This window comes from Globicephala melas, chromosome 1, assembly GCF_963455315.2.
Source record: "Globicephala melas chromosome 1, mGloMel1.2, whole genome shotgun sequence".
Taxonomy (NCBI): domain Eukaryota; kingdom Metazoa; phylum Chordata; class Mammalia; order Artiodactyla; family Delphinidae; genus Globicephala; species Globicephala melas.
In genome coordinates, this window is record NC_083314.1 from 130,631,931 (window position 1) to 130,651,393 (window position 19,463).

Genomic DNA, 19,463 nt, shown 5'->3' on the forward strand with positions numbered 1-19,463 from the left:
GTGAGAGGCCCGCGTACCGCAAAAAAACCCTCACTTGGGAACTTTCCACCTCAAAATGTCTATGGACATTTTTATGACTATTATGCTTAAGATCAAAAGCGTACCAACTCTTCCCCCATCAGTGGAAGGTACAAGCTGTCTGTTAAGGTAATTTAGTTGTGTGTAGCCATTTAGTTTTATAGCAGTATTGCCGGATTTTTACATAGTTTTAAGATATTTTATTCACATTATGGGTCCCATCTTACAAGTAAGAGAAAGGTTGTAATGGAAACAAAAGTCAAGATATGTTTTCAAAAATGAAAGAGGAGAGAAAATGACATGATATGTGTTCTTGTGGGATACATTTTTAAGAGTAGGAATGATTCTGAAGGCCAAAGAATGAACCATGCAACCTGTGAAAAGTCTAGCTCTGAAGCGATTGAAGATAATCCAGGAAATGTGACTGACAAAGTAGAACAAATTTGAGCGGGTGAATAGAAAGTCAGAGTTAGTGTCTGAAGCCCACTGTTGGATCTCTTTATTCAAGAGAAGGTGAGGTTAAGGTCAAGAGCAGCTGATGAAACTTCTGTTGCAGCTCCTGGATGAATGCACAGTTCAAAGTCGCATTACCCTTGGCAATCATCAGAGAGGTGAGGCTGGGAGTGTGTGTGCCATGGTTACCTCCACAGTGCCATGGAGATCATCAAGGAGTGTCGTCTATCCCAACAGATGTTCAACACAAATGATAATGTTCTTCTTCTTTTTTAATAGGTGCACAATGGAATGTTTCAGCAAGAAGGTAAAGTATACCTTGTTTTAAAAATTTGAACAAACATTTTTCTTTTTGCTGTAAATGCATCTTTTGTCTGCAAGATGAAAGCCCTTAGTCACCCTGGACTTACATACTCGGACCTGTGAACCTAACCTGTTTGTGTTCAGGAATTAGGATAATGCAATAATTATTCATTCTACTGTCAAACAATATTTATTGAGTGACTGCTATGTGCCAGGTGCTATTCTAGGCCCCTGGGATATAAAAAACAAAAAAAACCCCAAAACAACAACAACAACAAAAAACAAAAAAACCCAGAAAACAAAAACAAACTAAAATCTCTGCCCTCATGGAACCTAGTGAAAAGAGACAGAAAAAAGACAATAAAATACTAAACAAGTAAGTTATATGCTATGTTAGAAGATGATAAATGCTACATGGAAAAGGAGAGCTTAGTTAAGGGAGCTTGAAAGTGGATGGGACAGAGGCAGTTGTGTGTAATTTTAAACAGAATGATCAAGATAGATCTCCCCGAGCAAAGAGTTGGAGGAGGTGAGGAAATGAGCCATGTGGATGTCGGAGGGAAGGGTGTGTCGAGGGAGAGGAAGGCACATGCATAGGCTTCGAGCAGAAGGCTGCCTGGTAGTTTTGAAGAAGTGCATAGAGGCCAGAGTAGCTGGAGGAGAGGCAGCAAGCAGGAGGGTGGAAGGAGATGAGGTTACCAGGGTGTCAGGTAGCTGGACCATGTAGAGTTTTGTGGGCCATCTTAAAATCTTGGCTTTTACTCTGATAAAGTGGAAGCCTTTATAGAATTTTGAGCAGAGGAATAGCAAGATCCATGTTATATTTTACAATGATAACTCCAAATGTTGTGCTGAGAATAGGCTGTAGGGCAGCATGTGTAAACACAGGGATTCCAGTTAGAAAGCTTTTATAGTAATCCAGGGGAGAGATGGCAGTAACTGCTAGGAACAAAATTGTGTCTCTTCAAAATTCATAGATTGAAGCCTTAACACCCCATGTGAGTATATCGGAGATAAGGCCTTTAGGGAGATCATTAAAGTGAAATGAAGTCGTAAGGGTGAAGCCCTGAACTGATAGAACTGGGCTCCTTACGTAAAAGAAAGAAACAGCAGCATTCTTTCCTCCATGCAAGGACACTGTGAAAAGATGGCCGTCTACAAGTCAGGAAGCGGGCCCTCACCAGCACCTAACCAAGCTGGCACCCTGATTTCAGACTTCCAGCCTCCAGGACTGTGAGAAAATAAATTCCTATTGTTAAAGCCACACAATCCGTGGTATTTTGTTATGGCAGCTCAAGCTAATACAGTGACCTGGACCAAGTCGGGGGGTAAGTGGTAAGTAGTTGGGTTCTTTTTTTAAAAAATTAATTAATTAATTAATTAATTAATTTTTAGTTGAGTTGGGTCTTTGTTGCTGTGCGCAGGCTTTCTCTAGTTGCAGCGAGTGGGGGTTACTCTTGGTGGCAGTGCGCGGGCTTCTCATTGAGGTGGCTACTCTTGTTGAGGAGCACAGGCTCTAGGCATGCAGGTTTCAGTAGTTGTGGCGTGCGGCCTCAGCAGTTGTGGCTTGCAGGCTTGGTAGTTGTGGCGCATGGGCTTAGTTGCTCCACGGCATGTGGGATCTTCCCAGACCAGGGCTCAAACCCATGTCCCCTGCATTGGTGGGCAGACTCCCAGTAGTTGGGTTCTGAATATATTTTCAAAATTGAGCCAACGGAATCTCCTCTTGAATGGGAAGGAAGGTAGTTAAAGATTTAAGTTGTGAGATGTTGAGTTTGCAATGTCTGCTAGGTACTGAAGTGAGGGGTCAATAGGCAGTTAGACCTATGAGTCTGGGGTTTGGGAGAGATGTGTGGGCCGGAGATATACATCTCCGGGCATATGGGCATAGCACCATGTCTCAGTCACTAGACTGGAGGAGATTCCCGAGGGGACAAGTGTAGGACAAGAGAAGAAGGGGAGAAAGGGACAAAGTGCTCCCTGAGGCACTCCTACATTAAGAAATTGGGGAGAAGAGGAGGGACCAGTGAAGAAGATTGAGAAGGACTGACCACTGCATCAGCAATGTGAAAGTCATTATGATCTTGACAAGGGCAATGCCACAAGTTCAGGGACAGTCTATTTTGTTCACCACTGCATCTTTGGCACATAGCACAATGCCAGTAACCCAGGCAACAAAAATGTGTTCAGTAAACAAAAGACATGATGCAGTGATGAAGTCATTGTTATTCTCATTTCATAGATAATATATTAAGACAAAGAATATTAAATAGTAGCTAGTTAACAGAAGATCAGGGATTCAAACTCAGGTCTAGTTTGATGCCAAAGTTCTATGTAACAATAATGATCAACACTTGCTCTGTTCTTTGATGTGCCAAGAACTATTCTAGTGCTTCCATGTATTATTTTAATAAATTCTCAACATGCCCGAACTGACAACTATTATTTTTATCCCATTTTGTAGAGGAAGAAACTGAGGCAAAGAAGGCTTAATAACTTATGCAAGACCAGCAGCTTGTAACTGCTCACACTGGAATTGACCCCAGCTAGCGGTGGCAGAGCAGGCCTCTGAGTCACCCGTTCGACTCCCCAACTAAGCTCATGCTATTCCATTCACTCCTTCAGAGATACAGTTGACAACGTGGGGGTTAGGGGTGTTGACCCTCTTTGCAGTGGAAAATCCAGTAGAAGTTATGGTTGGCCCTCAGTATCCATGGTTGCATTTCCTCAGTATCCTTGATTCCACATCCACAGCTCCAACCACGGATCGTGTAGTACTGCAGTATTTACTATTGAAAAAAAATCCACGTGTAAGTGGACCTGCACAGTTCACACTTGTGTTGTACAAGGGTCAGCTGCACTGCAATAGTTAGCCAGGGCTGCCATAATGAAGTACCAAGTCTGGGAGGCTTAAACAACAGAAGTTTGCTGTCTCACACTTCTGGAGGTTAGAAGTCTGAGAACCAGGTGTTGGCTGGATTGGTTCCTTCTGAGAGCCATGAGGGAAGGATCTGTTCCAGGCCTCTCTCCTTGGCTTGTGGATGGCCATCTCCTCCCTGTGTATCTTCACATCACCTCCCTCCAGGCCTGTTGGTGTCCAAGTTTCCTTTTCTTATAAGGACACCAGTCACATTGGTTTAGAACCCACCCTAATGAACTCACTTAAACTTAATTACCTCTTTAAATAAGAGGTAATTAAGTTTACATCTTATTCCAAATAAGGTCACATTCAGAGGTATTGGGGATTAGGACTTCAATGTATGAATCTGGCAGGGGTAGTGGGGTACAATTAGCTCGTAACGAATAAAAATACTTTCATGAGGTCTCTAAATTCTAGGGTCAGAGAACCACAGTTGATTTGCTCTGTCATCTGGGAACTGTGATATGCTGGCCAGTCACTTTACCACAGCAAGCCTCAGTGTCCTCAGTATATGGGGATAATAGGGCATGTATATCCCTATTTTTTCTAAATACTGTTAGATTTCTTTGCTGAATGCCTATATAAGCTATTATTCTCACTAGCCTTGCCAACATATGGTGTTATTCTCCCTTCTTATGTTTTGCCATTCAGTTGGGTGTAATATGGTATCTTGTCTTAATTTGCATTTTTCTCTTTCCAAGTGAATTTAAGCATCTCTTCACATTCTGCTTTGCCATTTGGGCTTTGCTTCTGTAAACTGCTATTCATCTCTTTTGATTATTAAAAATTGTTTTCCTGCTTTTTAAAAAAATTGTTAATATGCATGAGTTTACAAATATATATCTTCTACTGGCCTACAAACTGTGTCTATTGTATTCTTTGTTGAACAGACATACAAGTTTTACTGTAGTTGTATTTATCAAGTTTTTTTTTAATGGTTTTAGTTTTTCATTTTGGGATCTTATTTAATAAATCTTTCCCTCCCACAGAACACAAAGATATTCTATACTTTCTTCTATTAGCTTTACAGCTTTCCACATTTCAGTCTTCCATCTGGAGTCTACCACGCAAATGGTGTAAGAATCCAGCTTCATTTTTTTTTCCTTCATATAGTAAGCCAGCTTTTTCCCAAAACAATCTATTAAAAACCCATCATTTCTCATGGAAGAAATCAAAGAGGAAATAAAATAATATCTAGAAACAAATGACAATGAAAACATGATGACTCAAAACTTATGGGATGCAGCAAAAGCAGTTCTAAGAGGGAAGTTTATAGCAATACAATCCTACCTCAAGAAACAAAAAACGTCTCAAATAAACAACCTAAACTTACACCTAAAGCAATTAGAGAAAGAAGAACAAAAAAACCTCAGAGTTAGCAGAAGGAAAGAAATCATAAAGATCAGATCAGAAATAAATGAAGGAAAGAATAGCAAAGATCAATAAAACTAAAAGCTGGTTCTTTGAGAAGATAAACAAAATTGATAAACCATTAGCCAGACTCATGAAGAAAAAAAGGGAGAAGACTCAAATCAATAGAATTAGAAATGAAAAAGAAGTAAAACTGAGACTGCAGAAATATAAAGGATCATGAGAGATTACTACACGCAACTATATACCAATAAAATGGACAACCTGGAAGAAATGGACAATCCCTAGAAAAGCACCACCTTCGGAGACTGAACCAGGAAGGAATAGAAAATATAAACAGACCAATCACAAGCACTGAAATTGAGTCTGTGATTAAAAATCTTCCAACAACAGGGGCTTCCCTGGTGGCACAGTGGTTGAGGGTCCGCCTGCCAATGCAGGGGACATGGGTTCATGCCCCGGTCCGGGAAGATCCCACATGCTGCGGAGTGGCTGGGCCCGTGAGCCATGGCTGCTGAGGCTGCGCATCCAGAGCCTGTGCTCTGCAACGGGAGAGGCCACAACAGTGAGAGGCCCACGTACCGCAAAAAAAAAAAAAAAAAAAAAAAATCTTCCAACAAGAAAAGACCAGAACGAGATGGCTTCACAGGTGAATTCTATCAAACATTTGGAGAAGAGCTAACACCTATCCTCTCAAACTCTTCCAAAATATAGCAGAGGGAGGAACACTCCCAAACCCATTCTATGAGGCCACCATCACCCTGATACCAAAACCAAACAAAGGTGTCACAAAGAAAGAAAACTACAGGCCAGTATCACTGATGAACATAGTTGCAAATATCGTCAACAAAATACTAGCAAACAGAACCCAAGAGCACATTAAAAGGATCATACACCATGAACAAGTGGGGTTTATCCCAGGAATGCAAGGATTCTCCAATATATGCAAATCAATCAATGTGATACACCATATTAACAAACTGAAGGATAAAAACCACATGATCATCTCAATAGATGCAGAAAAAGCTTTTGACAAAATTCAACACCCATTTATGATAAAAACCCTCCAGAAAGTAGGCATAGAGGGAACTTACCTCAACAAAATAAAGGCCATATATGACAAACCCACAGCCAGCATCATTCTCAATGGTGAAAAACTGAAACCATTTCCACTAAGATCAGGAACAAGACAAGGATGTCCACTCTCACCACTATTATTCAACATAGTTTTGGAAGTTTTAGCCACAGCAATCAGAGAAGAAAAAGAAATAAAAGGAATCCAAATCAGAAAAGAAGTAAAGCTGTCACTGTTTGCAGATGACATGATACTATACATAGAGAACCCTAACGATGCTACCAGAAAACTACTAGAGCTAATCAATGAATTTGGTAAAGTAGCAGGATACAAAATTAATGCACAGAAATCTCTTGCATTCCTATACACTAATGATGAAAAATCTGAAAGAAAAATTAACCATTTATTATTGCAACAAAAAGAATAAAATACCTAGGAATTAACCTATCTAAGGAGACAAAAGATCTGTATGCAGAACACTATAAGACATTGCTGAAAGAAATTAAAGATGATACAAACAGATGGAGAGATATACCATGTTCTGGGATTGGAAGAATCAACATTGTGAAAATGACTATACTACCCAAAGCAATCTACAGATTCAATGCAAGCCCTATCAAACTACCAAAGGCATTTTTCACAGAACTAGAACAAAAAATTTCACAATTTGTATGGAAACACAAAAGACCCCGAATAGCCAAAGCAATCTTGAGAAAGAAAAACGGAGCTGGAGGAATCAGACTCTCTGACTTCAGACTATACTACAAAGTTGCAGTAATCAAGACAGTATGGTACTGGCATAAAAACAGAAATATAGATCAATGGAACAGGTTAGAAGGCCCAGAAATAAACCCACACACATATGGTCACCTTATTTTTGATAAAGGAGACAAGAATATACAATGGAGAAAAGACAGCCTCTTCAATAAGTGTTGCTGGGAAAACTGGACAGCTACATGTCAAAGAATGAAATTAGAACACTCCCTAACACCACACACAAAAATAAACTCAAAATGGATTAAAGACCTAAATGTAAGGCCAGACACTATCAAACTCTTAGAGGAAAACATAGGCAGAACACTCTGTGACATAAATCACAGCAAGATCCTTTTTGACTCACCTCCTAGAGAAATGGAAATAAAAACGAAAATAAACAAATGGGACTTAATGAAACTTCAAAGCTTTTTCACAGCAAAGGAAACCATAAACAAGACTAAAAGACAACCCTCAGAATGGGAGAAGATATTTGCAAATGAAGCAACTGACAAAGGATTAACCTACAAAATTTACAAGCAGCTCATGCAGCTCAATATCAAAAAAACAAACAACCCAATCCAAAAATGGGCAGAAGACCTAAATAGACATTTCTCCTAAGAAGATATACAGATTGCCAGCAAACTCATGAAAGGATGCTCAACATCACTAATCATCACAGAAATGCAAATCAAAACTACAATGAGGTATCACATCACACCAGTCAGAATGGCCATCATCAAAAAATCTACAAACAATAAATGCTGGAGAGGGTGTGGAGAAAACGGAACCCTCTTGCACTGTTGGTGGGTATGTAAATTGATGGAGAACAGTATAGAGGTTCCTTAAAAAACTACAAATAGAACTACCATACGACCCAGCAATCCCACTACTGGGCATATAACCTGAGAAAACCATAATTCAAAAAGAGTCATGTACCACAATGTTCACTACACCTCTATTTACGATAGCCAGGACATGGAAGTAACCTAAGTGTTCATCAACAGATGAATGGATAAAGAAGATGTGGCACATACATAAAATGGAATATTACTTAGCCATAAAAAGAAATGAAATTGCGTTACTTGTAGTGAGGTGGATGGACCTGGAGTCTGTCATACAGAATGAAGTAAGTCAGGAAGAGAAAAACAAATACTGTATGCTGACACATATATATGGAATCTAAAAAAATAAAAAGAAAAAACTGGTTCTGAAGAACCTAGGGGCAGGACAGGCATAGACACAGACATAGAGAATGGACTTGAGGACACAGGGAGGGAGAAGGGTAAGCTAGGAAGAAGTGAGAGAGTGGCATGGACATATATACACTACCAAATGTAAAATAGATAGCTAGTGGGAAGTAGCCGCGTAGCACAGGGAGATCAGCTCGGTGATTTGTGACCACGTAGAGGGGTGGGATAGGGAGGGTGGGAGGGAAATGCAAGAGGGAGGAGATATGGGGATATATGTATAGGTATAGCTGATTCACTTTGTTATAAAGCAGAGACTAACACACCATTGTAAAGCAATTATACTCCAATAAAGGTGTTAAAAGATAAAGCCCATCATTTCCCCTTGCTCATATATTATGTTCTATATATTCATAGGTCTACTTCTAAAGTTTCTATGTATTCCATTGCTTTATTTGTCTATTTCTACACTTATCTGTTTATTCCTGTATTTATTATTATTTTTACTTACTACAGCTTTGTGGTATATCTTAATACCCGATAGAGTAAATTCCTCCTCAATGCTCACTCTTCAAAGTTAACTTACTCAGAATTCTTTCCCTATTCATAAAATTTAGAAATGGTTTGTTGAGTTTCTCAAAACATACAAATGGGTTTTGATTGAGATATGTGCATTTGTAGATTAATTTGAGAAATACTGATATGCTTTTGTGTTAAGCAGTTTCATCTATGAATTATTTCACTATTAATTCAAATCTTCCTTAACAGGAATGCCTTTACCTGGGATCACATTCACAGGGCACTTTTCACAAAGATGCCAATGAAGGGTTATGTACAAAGATGTTCCACATGGCACTGCATACCTTGGCAGGGAGGGAAAACCAATCTGGGTGTTCATCCCTAGGGGAATGGATAAGAGCATGAGTGATGGATGTATATTAAGGACTATTATGCAGCAGTAAGAAGCAAAGAGCTAGCTATCCATAGTCACATGAGTAAACATAAAAAACTAAAACTATTGAATGAGATATGAGATTGAGCAAACAAAATGAGATTTATAGCACAGTACCATTCATGTAAGTCAAAAATGCATATCTTTAAGTACTTGTTCTGTAATTTTTTATGAGAGAGTCAGGTGAAGTCACAGAAGGAGTCAGAGGACGGGTTCATGAAAATAGTTTATTATACTCACAGGCCCTAGAGGCAAGAGACACAACATGCCACACAGGACCATGTGGAAAAATGCCAGTGTGGTCAAGAGGCAGAAGACGGGAGCAAGGGAGAGCCAGGGGCCTTTATTGGGGTTTCCCAGGGAAAGGCAAAGCGGTACAGGGGAAACAGCTCAGGACTGGCCTGGTCTGAATAATTTCAGTGGGTCCTAAGCTATAGGAGAGGCCCCTAGTTGCCTGGTACTTGGCCCTGGGATGATTAGGGCAGAGAAATACTGCCTCCTGGGATGTGTGGGGAGGCCAGAGAGAACGGGTCAGGATGCCAGTTGGTTAGTTTGCATATTAAAGGCATGCTCCCTGCTGAGTCCTTGACTATCTTTAATAACTGGCTAGCCCTGGTGCCGGGGGCAGCCTCTCCCCAGCCAGAAAGGTTTTTGAAGATGTCAAAACATCATAATACACAGAAAATTAAAAATATATATAATTTAGTATTTTGTGCATCAGAGTGGGTGCCTATTGGGAGATGAGAGTGGGAGTGAGGATGGGGAAGAAGGGGGAAATCAGGCAAACAAGGGGTCCTACTCATATTAGCGATGACAATGTGCTACGAAATGAGGAATAGTTTCAACTCATCTCGGCTCCTGAGAGAAGTAAGATAATAAATGAGATGAATGGGGATAATAAAAGTACCTTCTCTACTTAACCCACAGGGTTTTTCAGAGATTCATATGGATAGTGTATGGGATGTATCTATTAAGCACAACTTAATATTAGCTATTATTGTGGTTTAATTTAGGAACACGGCCAATGCAGTTTCTCAAGCTTCTCTCTCTTTGGAGGGAAGCTGTGTCTCATCCAGATCTTGTTGGGGGCTTTAGTTTGATTCAGATGGCAATAGAGCTTATCAAAAGGAGGAAACAGGCCAGGCAACATCATTTTTAACTGCACATAAGCGGCTCAAGTAGTATAGGTTGGAATCATTGAATAAATTCATCACATTTAAAATGACTTGTGCATTGCCATTCCCACCAGATTATTTCTGTGTGGTTCACCACCTACTCATTGGTCAATAAACATTTATTTCAAATGAAGCAATGAATGTAATCTTTTCCATTTTTTCCAAGAAAAGATTACCATGTGGCTTTAAGTTTACTTGAAAAATGAGATTCTCGAGAGAAGAACAACCCTACAGTTAGTCACCTTTATATGCCTTACATGTGGCACGAAGTGGAAGCTTAATAAACCTTGAATAAATGACTAAGTGGAAGAATATAATGTGGCCTAACTACCGCATCAGATGCCACCAGTGGGTTCAAGTGGAGAGCTCTGGGATCCATCAAAGTTCTGGTTCATGATATCACTGTAATTTTGGTTTGAGGCAAAAGAGAGACTCTTCAGTCTTCAATCTTAGGCTTGACCTACCAGTTGAACTACTGGCCTCAGAGATAAGAAGCCTGGATATCATGTCACATTATCCTGGGAAAGTAATTTAATCTCAGGCTTCTATTTCCATTTTAAGGATATGAGAGCAGCACATCTGTTCAAATACTCTTTGAAAGCTGCCAAAGCCTGTTTCCAACAAGAAAGACGTCATTGTAAATACCTGCTCTTACCCATGGATGGGAAACAGAAGGTTCTGGTGAATGAGTAGAAGAGTTTCATTGATGCAAGTTACACGTAGACGGCCAATTTTCAGAGAATGAGAATTTCTGACTGTAAACAAAAGCCCGTTTTGCCACTTGCTGATTCTGTAGCTTTGGAGCCTCAACCTCTCTAAGCATGTTTCTTCATTTGTAAGATGAAGATGCTAACAGCATCTCTCTTATAGAACAGGGGTCAGCAAATATTTCTGTAAAATGCCATATAGCAGATATTTTCCACTTTGCAGACCCTGCACGTCTATTGCAACTACTCAACTCTGCCATTATGGTGTCAAAGCAGCCAGAGACAATACATACATGAATAAACATGGATGTGGTCCAGTAAAAACCTTATTTATGGATACTGAAAGTTGAGTTTCTTATAATTTTCACATGACAAAAAGTATTATTCTCCTTTTGATTTTTTTCAACCATGGAAAAACCTTTATACAAAAACAGATGGCAGGTTGGAATTGGCCCTTGGGTCATAGTTTGCCAACTCCTGATACAGTGCGTCTCTGAAACAAAAATGAGGTCATAGTGAGGGCTCAGTAAAATTTAGCTTAGCACCCTTATTATTATCAATTATTTAACTGAAAAGCAACAAAATTCAAAATTATAGATAAAGTGTGATGACAACTAGGTAGCTATAGGAAGAAATATGCCAATGAGCTAACAGTTATGACGTTGGTATAGTAAAAACCAGCTTCAAATGTTTTTTTTTTAAAGAATAAAGCATAAAAATTACCTCATAATGAAAACATAATTTACATTAAAGTGACAAATCTAAAAACAATTAACAATAATTATATTGAATATAAATTCAATCTTCCTTTTACAATTCAGAAGGCATTTCAGGTATCCATTATGCCCAGGGATCAATGTTAAGCGTTAGTTACTTCTATAGAAGACCACAGAGAAACCAAGAATGTGGATGAACTTATGCTAAGCTTATGCCACATCTAAGAAACTGTTTTCCAAGTAGGTCTACCTCCTATGCTTCTTTGCCCTCCTTATCAGTGTTTACTGTTATAAAGGCCAGTAAGTCCACAGTCTAATGAGAGAGATAGACAAGAAAACACCCAAATACAGTACCACGTAGAAGGCGAAGGCAGCAGGAGCAGAAAGGAGGAGCATCCGACCCAGTCGGAAGTGGAAGCGGTTGTAGTTGCGTAGTTATGAAACCGTGGGTTACATTCATTTCATCTGCCTTCGCTAATCAAGGTTGTTTTAAGACTTTCATGTCCTCCAAGCGGTGCATAACCTAAACAATAAGATGTTTGCCCAAGTTATTGTTTAGGAACTTGGAGTCAACTGCATCTAATTCGAGGTCAGCTGGTTAAGGCTGGATAGGACCACTGACCCTTCAACTGGGCAGACGCTAGTGTCCAATCAGTGACCTTTTAACATCAGAGGGCCCAAAACTCCACCCTCAGAATGTGCAGAGGGCTGTAGGCTAGAAACATCTGCACAGAACAACAATTACTGCATCTTTTCCCAATCACCTTTCCTCACCCTCCCCGCACTTCCCATGCCTCATACCACCCTGCTTCTTTATTCTTTGTCCCATAAACTCCCGATCCCCTTGGTTTTGAGGAGGTGAATTTGAGATTTGTTCTCCTATCTCCTCGCTTGGCTGCCTTGCAAATGAAAACTCTTTGCTGCAAACCTCAGCATATTAGCGTTTTGGCTTGTTGTGCGTCAGGCAAAATGAACCTGTTTTGGAAACTGTGATAGAGAGCTTCTTGGAGAGTTGGAGATGGAGCTAAATTCTGAAGGAGGAAAAGAAGGAAGCCAGAGTGTAAGACGAGCATTCCAGACAGGATACCCCATGGGAAAGCAACGTGAGGCAATGGCTGGAGGCAAGGCAGAGCACGGAGGGATTGTAAATATGGAAGGTGGGAATGGCCCAAGAGTAGGATGCAAGCAGGATAGTGGGGAAGACGGAACTAGAGAAGGCAAGAGTCCGTGGGCCCTTTTGGCCATACTCATGATTTAGGACTGTATCCTAATCCTTAAATTGTTCCTTGACCTATAAGTCTCAGCTATTTCATAGCAAAATGGTAACAATGATGTCTACCTAGTAGGATTAATGCTGGGGAGATTAAATGACATAATGTATTAGGTCCTCAATATACTTCAGCATATGCTTTATACTATTGAAATTAATCTATTCAAAAAATTGTTTTGAGATAACTTTCAAGTGAAAGGCATATGTTTTTCCAAAAAAACCACTGCAAATTCAAAACAATGCTGCATTTGATAGCCACTAAGTTTTCAGAGTTTTTCTACTAGTTGAAGACCCATTTCAGGAAGGAGAATCACCCATACATTCTGGTCCCTGGCAAGGATGAAGACGATGGAAAATAAGTGGGAGTTAGGGTTAGGAGGCAGCCTCCTAAATGGCCTCTGCATTGCAAGCGTGCTTGGAATCTGTTCATTTGCCATTTAATAAAAAAGGCTCCAACAGAGGATCCATTCTGAATATTTTGTTTGAGAGTCCCTGTTTCTAATTTTGAAATATATCAAGATAATTATCACTTAAATGTATTTGTTAGTAAAAAAAAAATCTTTCCTCATGTGTTGCTAAAACTATTTTTGTGTTCTTGTTACCTTTTAATTTGTTTTTATACTTCATCAATAAAATAAGAGTGATCTTTAATTCTTCAGATTGGGCCATGTTCTGATTCTATATACTTGACTTTCTTATTTGCTTTGAAAGGGAAGAAGTAAATGAAACTTATGCAAGTAGGGATGATAGTTTAGTTTTTGGATAAGAACAGTGCTTTTTAAATCATGGGACCAGGATTTATGTCAGATTATTATTATAATATTTGCTCCTAAAAAGTTGAATTTAAGCTAACAATTATTTTAAAATAATTTTAAAAAACTCTTACACTTAAATCTTGGAAATAGCAGTCAAAATGACTTAGGGTCAGAAGCAAAAGCTATAGAGGTTAATTATTCTCCCAGCTTTACTTCTGATGTACACTGAGATTGCTACTCCTTTATATTTCCTATCTGTGAAAGAGAGCATTTGTACAGTACTTGTAATCCACAATCATCTAGGGTTGAAAAGTAGAATTTTGAGTAAGTGTATTAATACATTCTGAGAGCAGAACAATTTGGTTTCGGAATTCGAACGTAAATCTCTTCCAGTTCTTCTGGTCTCTGTTCCAACAGACACACCAACTCCTGCTTCCCAATCATGGGGATTAATATGCTACATCTTTCTTTCTTTCTTTTAAATGTATTTATTTATTTTATTTACTTATTTTTGGCTGCATTGGGTCTTCATTGCTGCGCGTGGCCTTTCTCTAGTTGTGGCGAGCAGGGGGCTACTCTTCATTGCGGTGCGTGGGCTTCTCATTGCGGTGGCTTTTCTTGTTGCGGAGCACAGACTCTAGGCACATGGGCTTCCGTAGTTGTGGTTCGCGGGCTCTAGAGCGCAGGCTCAGTAGTTGCAGCGCACAGCCTTCGTTGCTCCGCGGCATGTGGGAACTTCCTGGACCAGGGCTTGAACCCGTGTCCCCAGCATTGACAGGTGGATTCTTAATCACTGCACCACCAGGGAAGTCCTGCTATATCTTTCAATCGTGTAGATACTTTTAAGAAGGAAAGTTTATAATATAAATTAATTGACCTCTGCATTGGATAATTTGTTTGGTTTCCCTCCCGATGGCAGTCAAAAAAAAAGGCCATGAAAGTATTAAAAATTAATTCATCTTTTTTTAGGAGAGCAAATGCAATATGTAGCAAGAAGCAAAAAATGTACTTATTATCCTTTGACCCACTAATTATACTTCGGGGAAGAAAACAATCAGAGACTTCTTATATAGTAAAAAATTTAAAAAGTGGAAACAAACTTAAAATGCTCAATGATTGGGGAATGGTTAGCTAACCCAGAATTATAAGCTGACAAAATATTGTATTATGTAACCATTTAAAAGGATATGCACAAAGACTATGAAAATACATTACAAAATTTGTTTAAAATAATGTTAAATGCATTGTATATGTATATATTGATTACAATAATGCAAAAACGATGTATTCATATAATATTGAGGAGAAGAATTCAGGAGTCAGTTAAGAAGTAGCTGGTCTACATTGCATATGACATTCTTTTCAGTAGGTGATTTTTTGGGGTAGTCTCTGAAATAGTAAAAAATGCTGCTGTGATCAACTTATCACTTAAATTTCCTTGTTCTTTTTCTCTGTTTTCTTTTTCTTGGTGCACAACACAGTGATTTAGTATTTCTGTACATTTCCAAATGATCACCACGATAAATCTAGTTACTATATTTTCTCGTTCTTTTAAAAAATATGGCCCCCAAAGATGACCTAAACCTTGTACTTGCCCATTTTTCTCCCTTTTTATGTCCCAAAGGAAATGCATTTTTTTCCTCCTGATAAATATTATGAACCTGTTTATTCAGTAATTGAGTGTGTTAATGGACATCCAGTCACTCACTCTTTGGTGCGCCCACGAGGCTCTTTCCGCCGGAACTCATGACTACTTAAAGAAGACACACTGCCCCTCTTCTTCAGTAAATGAGCCGTTCTGTCTTTAGCAATGTCTGACATCATCATAACCTATGGAGGAAAACTTTTGTAAAATACTGAACAAAAGATCTGAAAATATTTTAGTATAACACAGAGACTCATTCTAAATAAAGTACACAGATTTTTTTTTTAAGCATTTTGGAATAGGGAAGTGGGGTTTCCTAAAGAGTGATTTTTAGTATATGTTGTTATTCTGGTCAGTATAACTGGAAATATGATAACTCTTTTTAAAAATATTTCAGAATTTATAAGAAGTAGAGACTTCCTTTTTTGTTTTATTTTTATTTTTTTGGCTGCACTGCGTGGTATGCGGGATCTTAGTTCCCTGATCAGGGATGGAACCCGCTCCCCCTGCAGTGGAAACACGGAGTCTTAACCACTGGACCACCAGGAAAGTACCATCTGATAACTTTTATTTATGCAATAGCATACTTAATTCACACAAGCATACATTAAGCTGCAACAAAAATACTTAACTGCAGTAAAGTCACTGAGAAATGATAGCCATATGTAGAAGAACGATATTAGCCTACACCAGAAAACAATATTTTTATTGCCTCCCCAAATTTAATTTCAATGATATTTTGCTAATTAACATTTGTTGTTGTTGCTATTACTTTAAAAATTAAGATGAGCTGCTTCTCCAAAGGGTATTTTTTTTTCAAGCAACAGTGATTTACTTTGTAAAGAGCAAACAGAACTTTTTTTTTTTTTTTTTTTGCGGTACGCCGGCCTCTCACTGTTGTGGTCTCTCCCGTTGCGCAGCAACAGGCTCCGGACGTGCAGGCTCAGCGGCCATGGGTCGCGGGCACAGCCGCTCCGCGGCATGTGGGATCTTCCCGGATCGGGGCACGAACCCGTGTCCCCTGCATCGGCGGGCGGACTCTCAACCACTGCGCCACCAGGGAAGCCCAGAACTTTTAATGAAGTAATTTATTGGAAAACCTACCTCCTCTCACAAATGCTTGTGAAAAAGCTGGTAATGGACTTCCCAGAACTTGGACTGTAACTCTACTGCCCTATTGCCTACATACAAGTTTAGACATTCATTGGAATTATTTTATAATCTGTAAATCTGAGAGCCCCAACAGGGAGACACTGTGCTAGGCACTAAAATAGAACTAAAACAGTCCCTGCCTTCAAAGAGCTGGCAGTTGAAGTGGGTAGGGCAGACAAGAACACAACCTTAAACCCCAGTGTGATCAGTGTCAGGGCAGACAGAGGCAAAGGGTACTGAAGGGCACACAAATACAGCAGAGGTACTGTGTGTTAGGAAGCGAGGCAGTGTGGGGGGTGTGTGATTGTGGACCTGTGTGTGAGAGTGTGTGTACATGGGTGTGAGCATCTCTATGTGAGCATATATATGTCTCTGTGGGCATGTGCTTGTGTGTATGAGCATGAGTGTGTCCCCATGAGTGTGTGAGGCTGTGTGTATGAGTGAGTGTGTACAGAAATGTGTGTGCCTGTGAGTGCCTATGTGAGCATCTGTTTGTGTATGTACCTGTGTGTATGAGTGATTATCTGTGTACCTGAGTGTGTGCCTTTGTATGTCGGTGTGTGCACCTTTGTGTGTGATGTGTCTGTGCACTGAATGCATGTGTGTTTGAGTGTGTCTGTGTACATGAGTGTGCCTGTGTGAGCGTGTATATGTGTGAACAAGACATACTGAGCCTGTTTAAGTGGGTCATTCAGGTTCCAACCTTAAAGTGACACTGACAGACCTCGGTCTGCTCACCTGTTTCCAAAGCTGCCCCGCAGGCCAGAATTGGGACCTGGAGGTCCAGAGGGGCTGAGGCCGCCGGTGTCGCCAGACCTCAGGCAGACTGCTCAGAACTCATGCTGCTCCACGATCGGACCGGCTGGCCAGCTCTGCACTGGGCAACACTGTAAAGCCGAGACACACAGGCGGGCAGGAAACAAAAGGCCAGGACCTGCTTCCAGTTCCAAAAACTGGGGCCACTTTTTTCTTATTTCTTGGAGGGAGGAGGAATAAGGCATTAGAAAGAGAGGTCGTGGACAAGGCAGGCAGGCCATTTCTAACACAAGGCCCTCCCCGCTTAGCCCCCTCGATCCTCGAACTTGCATTTTGCCTCGGTCAATCTTCTCTGCTCCTGCCCAGACGCGCTGCGGAGTGGTCGCACTTACCTAAGGCAGTGCTGGAGACGCAGACGCGACTCGGCGGGGGTCCTCCCGGACCACGGGCTCTTCCGCTGCCGGGACCAGCGCGGGGCGAGGCTCCCGTCTCCCAGGCTTCCCTCTGCCCGCGAATGCCTGCGCACTCCCCCTGGACTCCGCGGCCTGTCTCCAAGGTGACCTTCTCAAACAGAGTCCTTGGCCCGCCCCAGGCAGACATAGTAGTTGCGTAGTCCTCTGAGCCGCCTGAGGATGTAGAGGATCTCCTCGTCACTGCCCAGAGGGGGCTGCCCTGAGCCTGGCTGTGCCTTGGGGTGGCCGTGAGCTGGAGAGAAGCCGAGGCATTCTGTAGCGAGGGGGACATCTGGGAACTCAAGGGGCAACCCTGAGAGCCCTCATCAGTTTCCTTTTGCAGATGTCAGGGGCAGGAGTGGGAAATGCTGCCGGTTCCTAGGACGGGAAGTGCGAGGTACAGAGAGAAAGGAAAGCACCCCTTTCCCTTGCCCCGACCCCTGATCTGCCTTCCACCACCCCAAGGCACAGATGGTTGATAATAGAGCTCACATTTACCAGGTACTGGCAAACAGTTTTAGTTTTATCTAGTCCTCCCAATAACTCTTTCAAGAAAGCACTGTTGGGACTTCCCTGGTGGCACGGTGGTTAAGAATCCGCCTGCCAATGCAGGGGACACGGGTCCGAGCCCTGGTCCGGGAAGATCCTACATGCCGAGGACCAACTAAGCCCGTGTGCCTAACTACTGAGACCGCGCTCTAGAGCCCGTGGGCCACAACTACTGCGCCCATGTGCCATAATTACTGAAGCTCGAGCACCTAGAGCCCAGGTTTCACTACAAGATAAGGCACCACAACGAAGAGTAGCCCCCGCTCGCTGCAACTAGAGAAAGCCCACGTGCAGCAAGGAAGACCCAACACAGCCAAAAATAAATAAATAAATAAAGGAAATTAAAAAAAAAAAAAAAGCAGAAAGCGTTGTTAGTCCTTTACAGATTTAGAGAATTGAGATTCTGAGATATTGAATAATATGCCCAGGGCCGCTTGGAACTCATCGGCTTATCTTTTGGGCATTACAAACTTTCACGTTACACTTTCCTTGACACCACTCTCCCCAATCCTTAAAGTTTACGAAGATTTGAAATGGAGGCTGTTTGGGGTTGAGAACCCACCTGACATAAATAATAGGCCCTTCCTCCTTAATAACTATCCCTCTTCTAACCCCAGAGCCCTTCCCCCAACCCAAAGCAAACAAAACCAGACCCTGAAGGGACCTTCACATAGTGGGCAATCATTGGAAATAGAAAAAGATGGTGCCCTAAGCACCTAGCTTGGTGCATGTCCATTAATGAGTGCTCAGTGCAGCTAGAATTGGCTGTCAATAGCAATACATCTGCATAACGGTAGAGCGCATAAGGATTAGGATAGCATTGGAGAAAGAGCATTAACATTTTCTGGCCCATCTCAATCCCTATTCACATAAAAATAAGAACAGGAAAGGATTGTTGACTATTTACTATATAATAGTTAGGAACTGTTAGGTGACTGATAAATATTATCTCATTTAATCTGTTCAGTGACCCTAGGATAAGGGAATAGTAACTCTATTTTTTTTTAAGATAAGGAAATGAAGAATCATTGAGTAACATGCTCAAGACTATAGTTAAATTATAGAATGAGATTTGTCCAACTCTATAGCCCTTGCACTGTGCCAGACCTTCTGCCCACCATGCCCACCCTAAATATGCAATGAAGTTTTCCAGAAATGTGGTAAAACTTTAAGAGGCTGGTAATAAAAGAGGTTCACAACTCAACTTATTTTTGTTTTTCATTTATTTTCCAGAAAAAAATCACATTTAAA

At 40.8% G+C, this 19,463-nt stretch overlaps 1 protein-coding gene across 2 annotated transcripts in view; it reads right to left on the minus strand.

Annotated features, from left to right (window-relative positions):
• DYNLT5 (dynein light chain Tctex-type family member 5) overlaps nucleotides 1-18,019 on the minus strand; it is a 31,191-nt gene extending 13,172 nt beyond the window's left edge. The window contains exons 1-3 of one of the 2 annotated variants that reach the window (XM_060304504.2): nucleotides 17,604-18,019; nucleotides 17,194-17,342; nucleotides 15,367-15,488 (exon numbers count right to left, since the gene is read on the minus strand). In XM_060304504.2, coding sequence (XP_060160487.1) covers nucleotides 15,367-15,485 — 119 coding nt within the window. In that variant the 5' untranslated portion in view covers nucleotides 15,486-15,488; nucleotides 17,194-17,342; nucleotides 17,604-18,019. Of the gene's footprint in view, nucleotides 1-15,366; nucleotides 15,489-17,193; nucleotides 17,432-17,603 lie in introns of both variants that reach the window. The other variant, XM_060304503.2, reaches the window with a different exon arrangement.
• Between the last annotated feature and the right edge of the window lie 1,444 nt (nucleotides 18,020-19,463).